This window comes from Lolium rigidum, chromosome 1 (genome assembly GCF_022539505.1).
Source record: "Lolium rigidum isolate FL_2022 chromosome 1, APGP_CSIRO_Lrig_0.1, whole genome shotgun sequence".
Taxonomy (NCBI): Eukaryota; Viridiplantae; Streptophyta; class Magnoliopsida; order Poales; family Poaceae; genus Lolium; species Lolium rigidum.
In genome coordinates this window covers 53,357,291-53,364,374 of record NC_061508.1, presented here as the reverse complement: position 1 = coordinate 53,364,374, position 7,084 = coordinate 53,357,291, and the positions used below count along the sequence as shown (strand labels likewise).

At 50.9% G+C, this 7,084-nt stretch overlaps 1 protein-coding gene across 1 annotated transcript; it reads right to left on the bottom strand.

Annotated features, from left to right (window-relative positions):
• Nucleotides 1-2,823: 2,823 nt before the first annotated feature.
• Nucleotides 2,824-5,213, bottom strand: LOC124707920 (lecithin-cholesterol acyltransferase-like 1). Its single transcript, XM_047239607.1, has 4 exons — nucleotides 4,962-5,213; nucleotides 4,743-4,858; nucleotides 3,874-4,653; nucleotides 2,824-2,917 (listed from the first exon to the last, which is right to left on the bottom strand). Exons 1-4 carry the CDS (start codon nucleotides 5,211-5,213, stop codon nucleotides 2,824-2,826), a joined length of 1,242 nt encoding a protein of 413 aa, XP_047095563.1.
• Between the last annotated feature and the right edge of the window lie 1,871 nt (nucleotides 5,214-7,084).

Below are 7,084 nucleotides of genomic sequence, written 5' to 3'. Positions count from 1 at the left end.
CATGAGCTTCGCTTTCCAAGAGGGCAGACTAGCGGCGGCGCGCTCAACCAGTGGTTGCATCTGCGCAGCTGTGGGTCGCCAAAGGGTCAGCGGAATGCCAAGGTAGGAGATTGGCAACTCAACGATGGGGCAGCCCAGCTCTTGGACCACCGCCATGGCATTTTCCTAGTCGCATCGGATTAGCGTGGCGGAGCTCTTGGAGTAGTTGACCTGCAGGCCGGAGGCGCGGCCAAACAGCTGCAAGATTTCGCACACGGCGGTGACGTCCTCCATCATGGGGCACCAGAACATGACCACGTCATCGGCGTAGAGCGAGAACGCAGGGACGGCGCACGTGGGGTGTAAACGCTGCAGGATGCCAAGGTGGGCAACACGCTGGATGAGGCGCCCCAGGGCGTCGATGCCAAGGACGAAGAGCTGCGGCGATAAAGGGTCGCCCTGTCTCAGCCCGCGGCGGTGCCATATGGGAGGGCCCGGCTCGCCGTTGACCAGAACCCTGGTGCTCAACGAGGAGAGCAGGATTGCGATCCACTCCAGGAAGCGATCCTCGAATCCATACTGTCGTAGGGCTTCGAAGAGGAAGGGTCGCGAGATGGAATCGAATGCGCGCGAGATCGAGCTTCAGGAGGACACGAGGTGCTCAAAGCTGATGCAGGAGGCGAGCGGATTGCTTCACCAGGAGGAAGTTGTCGTGCAGGCTCCATCCGCCGATGAACGCATTCTGGTTGGCGCTGAACCAGCTCGTCAAGGTGTGGTGCCAGGCGCAGCGACATCGTCTTGGCGAAGAGCTTGGCGATCAGGTGGATGAGGCTTATGGGCCTGTAGTCGCCTAGGGCCGCCACATCAGCTCGGTTGGGTAGCAGCGTCATCAGCGCTTGGTTGAGGCGATGAAACCCTATGCCGCGCAACTTGAAGAGCTGCTGGAACACGTCGACGACGTCCTGCTTGATCGTGGTCCAGCACGCCCTTAGGAATTCGGCGGTGAAACACCTTACATTTTTAGATTGTGAGAGTTTGTACTATTCACTATTATAGATATTAAAATTTGTCATTTTTGCATAGCCTCGAATATAAGATATTTCAAGTTGCAATTGGTAGAACACAAGATTGTCTACATCTAAATTTTGCGGATTTTTTAAACTTTAAATTTTTTTTTCTTTCAAAAAACGAGCTACATGTAGCTCGAGCTACACTCATACAGTACCCTGTTACTTAGTACTGAATTAATAAGAACCAAAATCTTTCTGGGATAGTAATTTGCCTTTTCAACTATTTAAACTAATTTTTAGTCTCTCCTCGACCTGTTTCCATTCAACGGTAGTGAGTCTCTCATAATGAATCGAAATACACAATTACTATAAGGAAACTTACCTTGTTCGCAGCCAAATAATCCAACATAGAGATTGGCATCATCTTGGCCTCACCAAAACAAAACAACCCACTCTCATTACAGTTTATCTTCGAAAACTCCTTTGATTCAGACGTAGGACGATGAGGACGGAAACACAGAAGTATAGCCCGTGCCGTTCCCCAGGCGGCACCGGGGCGATAGCACGCGCCGCCGCCAGGCTCAGCCTCTGGCCTCCCCGCCGCCGCTGCCGCTGGCCTCTGCCGCGGTGGCGGCGCCCCCTGCTGCCAAAGGTTGCTGGGAGGTCCGAAGCTTCGCGCTGGTTCTCGTCCGACTCGGCTGGGGAGCGTAGGTCGGGTCGCCGGCGTGCGGAAGCCGGGGCGGCGGCCCCGGACCTCGGTGGCGGCGGTGGAGGTCGTCTGGCTCGTCCGGCTGGCGCGGATGGGCGCGGTGCGGCCCTGCCTCGATGGGGCGGCAGATCTTGGGCTGCCCAGATCTGAGCAGGCGCGCGGCAGCGGTTCCCGTGGCCTTGGTCTCCGGCGGTGGCTGTCGTGGGATGTGCACTTCCGGGGCCAAGTGCGGCGCGTTGCCCCGCAACCGTGCCGGTTCCCGAGCTCGGTCGTCTTCTCCGCAGCCGGTTAGTAGCGTGGGGGCTGCTGGCTTGGCATGAATAAAGGTGGTGGTTCTAGGGCCTTTCTTGTGCGAAGATGGAGACCTTCCTGAAGTTAGTCCCTCTTGATTTGGCCGGAGTGGTGTGTTCCGGAAAGCTCCACTGGTGGATGTAACAGCGCTTTTTTTTTGCCTGGAGTTCGCTGGATCGGTGGTATTCGGTCAGATGCACCCATGCTTTTATTCCGACCGATTGGTTCTGGAGGGAGCATCGTGAAGCTCTGTTCTTTCTTGCCATATGGAAACATGCTCCATGGCGAAGTTAGAGGCGGAGAATACCATGAGGGCCGGATTGGAAGACTTGCTATGGAGGTTCAACTTTTTTAGCGCTGTTGAGGGGCTTGCTTGGTATTCTGGGTTTCGCAACAGCAGTATGCAAGAGGGGGCGACAATACAGGTGAAGTTCAGAGTCTTACCTTTCAGGATGAAAGTCCAAGGTCTGGCCTTAATTGGTTGTGCCTGGTAATGACCTTGTTGGAGGCATTGTTTTGAAAGCGGGGGTGAAAACCTAAGATCTTCTGATCGGGTGACGATAGTGTTTGTGCACTGTTACCTTCTTGGAGGCGTCGCTTTTGGAGAGACTGGAGTTCAGGTGTTGTCTTGGTGGTGGATGTACCGTTGTTGTTAGGGCTAGAATACCGTAGCGGGACTGTTCTTTTATGTAATTCTTCTTTTTTTTTAGCTGTGTGCATCCGTAATGCTATTAGAGTATTGCGTTGTTGCAGAGGCTGAATGTAATTGGTATCTTCTTGATATTAATATATACTCCTTATCGAAAAAAGCAAGATTCTTAAATTTGGGACTAATTAATTAGCAAGTTTAATCTCGTGGATGACAATGTCCAGCGCACGATCCTCCACAAGAATGCCGGTATGGGACACGTTCGGAACCTTCACCATCAGGGGCGGAGACAGGGGGGGGCGAGCAGGGGCTAGACCCCCCCCAACGATCGGCCCCCCCTAACGATCTGCAGTACGTATATGTATTAGTAATCAGACTAATTGGCCTAGAGAATTACTGTATTAGAGCTTAAAGCCCAGTCCTAGCTATGTAGAAGCACCGAAGCCCAACAAACAGCCCAGTTCGGGCTATCAGACACGATTCTTTTTCATTGACTTCCGGTTTGTGACCGTGAGCATCTAACTGGCCATCTCTCCCCCCGTCAGATACCTTTCGTGATAGCCTCAGATTCATTTGCTAGGTCACCTGCCGGCGGCTACTGACTGCCGACCGCCGCCGCTCGCAATCTACAAAGCATGAAACCAGGACATGAAGCCTCTGGAGTCTGGATGCCGTTGTGCTAACCTGCTCTACTGATGTATACCAGATGCCAACTGCTGCGCACCATCATACAGTATGTGGATGAGTCGATCTCCCTTATTGTTTCGTAACTCATCAAACATTGCAATCCAAAGGTACGCTGCTACTTGTATGCGCTTTACTGATCACTTTTCATTCAGTGCACGACTGCACGTATTATGTATATACAACTAACAAGTCTAGAAGGAGTGCTACCCAGTCAGCAATAAGTTGTTGTTCAAGCCTCTGTTTTTTGGGCAAAGCGTATATATTAATATTGCGAAGATACCTATTTAGGCCTCTTAGATGGGCTAGCAAAAAATTCAGAAATTTTTATCTATGATTTTATAATTTGTATGACAGCTTTGATAATAAATTATCTACACATTAGACATTGTTAAGGCTCGACCATAAATTTGTGATGTGTCTGCAAGGGTGAACTGGATGTTTATTTGAGAAAAAAAATCTTTGGTAGCTTGCCGGGCTGCGGCATTTTTACTTCTTTGGTGTCCCGCCCCCCCTATACCTAAATCCTGGCTCCGCCCCTGTTCACCATCCTAAAATGGCCAGCACGACGCCATGCCGTCTCCACCGCCACGAGGCTCGCCAGGTTCACCAGCCCGTCTCCGTCCCCGACGACCACTCCGGGCGTCACATCGAAGTCATCCCCCGGGTACACCATCCTCTCCGGCGTCCCCACCCCGACTCCCACCACGCAGCTCACCGGCACCCTCAAGGGAGCCGGCAGCTCTCCGAACAGAGGCAGCACGCGGGACTCGTACGGTTCGACGGCGTCGCCGAGCCCGATGGCATCAAGGAAGCCCGCCACGTCGCCGGCCGAGTAGTTCCTGCTCTTGGTTGTCACCAATGGCTGCGCGGTGCCGAAGACCGCCGGGCTGGGCAGCGGCCAGAGGCTGCTCTGAAGGCTCCTGTACTCCTGACGCAGCGCCAGGGGGTCGACGAACGGCAGGGCCAGGTTGTTCCCGGAGAGGAGCACCTGCATCCCCAGGACGAGCCCTCCCCACGGAGCAGCGACGGGCACGAAGCGCCTCACGAACCTTCTGCGCCAGGGCAGTGGCCGCCGGACGAGGAACTGGTGCGCCAGCGTGCCGCCGTAGCTGTGCGTGAAGATTATCACCGGCCTGCCGCCGTTGAGCTGGCTCGCCCTCTCGACCAGGCTCTTGAGCGCTCTGAAGAACGCGGAGCCGACCCTGGACGGGCGCCCCACCGGCGCGACGGCGTAGCGGAAGTCGTAGGGCGCGCCGAACATGGTCTCGCCGTCTCGGTAGCCCATCTTCTCCAGCCGCTCCACCAACTTCTCCATGTAGGAGAAACTCCTAACCATTTGATGTCACAACGGCAAGGTTCATGCGATTGCAGTCCACCGAAACTAGAGTAAAATCCAATCGTTAAGAATCACACTTACTTGTCGTCTGGATCGGGATAGCGGAAAGCTTTGGTGGATCCAAAGAACGGGACGCGCGTCTCGACGCCGGGGACGTTGTAGTAGTCGTCGGAGGCGGCGTCGTACACGGAGCTCATCTGCTCGCCGAAGCAGCGCACTCCGGCGGGGTCATGGAGGGCCGACTGGTTGAGGAAGAGGCGAAACCAGCCCTGCCCCTTGTGCTCGCCGCAGCGCGGGGACGAAGGCCGGTAGAGCTGGGTGAGCCGCGCGTCCAGCTCGTTGCTGGCGTAGCCCGGCACGAGGACGATGGGATGCAAATGCAAATGCAACTGCCGCGATGCTTGTACTGACCGTGGCGCTGCTACTAGTACAAGAAGAAGGAGCAACGGAATCGCCATGAATGAGCTGATCAAGACTTAGAATTATGTGGCCTGTTGGAATGCAAATCGATCTGTGTGGCCTGCAATGATATATACTACAGCAAGTATCCATCGATCTAATTTATTACTTGACTTGTACTGAGTCTTCAATTAACGTACATTAGGAAATGAACTAGCAGGCAAGGTCCTTAAGGAACAACGCAGGCATTCACAATGCATATCTGTCAGTCAATGATCAAGTAGTATATCTGTCTTTTCTACTTGACAATAGAAAAGGATGTGAAAGCTCTCACACATTGTGGCATCTTTTTCCTTGCTTTTTATTACTATTATGCAAGGAGGCTTATTCTAACCAAGAACCTCTAGGACACAAGTGGAGATAGTACTCTACCACAACGCCAGACCCGCCCTTCATATTTTGGATATGCCTAGGAACAAATGAGCTGGCACGAGCTTGATTATACAAAAAGGTATAGTCTCATTAATTGGTCAATGATTGCTTGCCTATAGACTAAAAGTTTAGTGGTGTTGGATTTTATAATAGACAATAGATTTTTATCGAGTTGATATCAATTACAACCACCCCTGCAACATCAAGTTTGATTTCACACAAACAAAAAAGATGTGCTGTATTTGATAACTATGAGTAGAAGTTTGCTTTGCGAATGGCTTTGGAAGTTGAAGAATACTGAAGGTTGCAGCATCTGGGAGCTCTCATTTCTAGCAAAGCTTGATTGAGATTAACCATACCTTCCAGCAGTATGCCAAGAGAGTTATGCATAATGGTGGGGAAACACTGAGATTTGGGAAAATAATTGTGTTATTGACTCTCATCTGGCCTCTCAGTTTCCCAGGCTTTACTGTGAAGAAAGTGAAAGATGAAGGTTGTGGGTTTCATCAGATTTAGAAGGACTCTGTGTGGGCTGAAATTTTAACCTAGTGGAATGATGTGAAGCAAATGGTAGATGTTGTGAAGTTGTCTACTGATCCTGACAGAGTATGTTGAAACATTTAAAGTTCCAGAAAAATTGAAGTCAGAACCATGTACTTGCAACCAGTGGTGGACCCAAGATTTTCATCAATCGGCAAAATTTTCATCAAAATATTTATTAAATTTTCATCAAAATAGGCTGCGCCGCCGGCCGGAAGCCTAGGCGCGTGCCCATGCTTAGGGACGGTTGGGTCCGCCTATGCTTGCAACTCAGATCCAATGGAGTGTTTGTCCACAATTTCTGCGGATAATGAAGATACCCGGATCAAGATCTTTCTGTGGTTGATGCTGAGAAATAGCATCCTCACAAAAAATATCATTAAAAGAGGTTGGATTAAAAGAAAACTGGGTGCATCATTTTGATGCAGAGGATGGGGGTAGAACCTCCATTTAAAAAAAAAAGGTTGGATAGAAGATGAACGGCACACTGAAATTGTGTGCCATCTCATGTTCATATGTACCACGGCAAAAATTGTCAGGCAGGTCGTCTAATGTGATTTTGGTCTGAATAGACCACCTGAGAGTGCATACGACCTGGTTGGGAATTGGATAAATTCCTTTCCTATTGCTCGTCTAATGTGATTTTGGTCTAAATAGACCAGCGCACACAACCTGGTTGGGAATTGGATAAATTCCTTTCCTATTGCTCGTCTAATGTGATTTTGGTCTAAATAGACCAGCGCAGACAACCTGGTTGGGAATTGGATAAATTCCTTTCCTATTGCTCAGCGAAGGTTGGTGCTTTGTGGTGGAGTGGCAGTCTGCTGGACGATCTGGAAAATCAGAAATGATGCTTGCTTCAAAAGATGTTTCCCTGATGATCCAGCGACAATCCAGCGACAGTCATTTAGAGATTGTGTAATCTATTGCAGAAAAGACAAGACAGAGAAAGACTTGAAGGAGGTGCCTGGAAGATCAATACGGTGATCAGAGAAGCATACTCAAGAAGGCATGGATGGTCTACTGTCGCAAGACTGACTCTACATTGTTCA

Coding starts and splice junctions, on each gene's coding strand:
- LOC124707920 (XM_047239607.1), bottom strand. CDS start 5,213: ATGGATACTTGCTGTAGTATATATCATTGCAGGCCACACAGATCGATT. Junction 4,859..4,961: donor ACCCAGCTCTACCGGCCTTC/GTCCCCGCGCTG, acceptor TTCGGCGAGCAG/ATGAGCTCCGTGTACGACGC. Junction 4,654..4,742: donor TATCCCGATCCAGACGACAA/GTAAGTGTGATT, acceptor TCAAATGGTTAG/GAGTTTCTCCTACATGGAGA.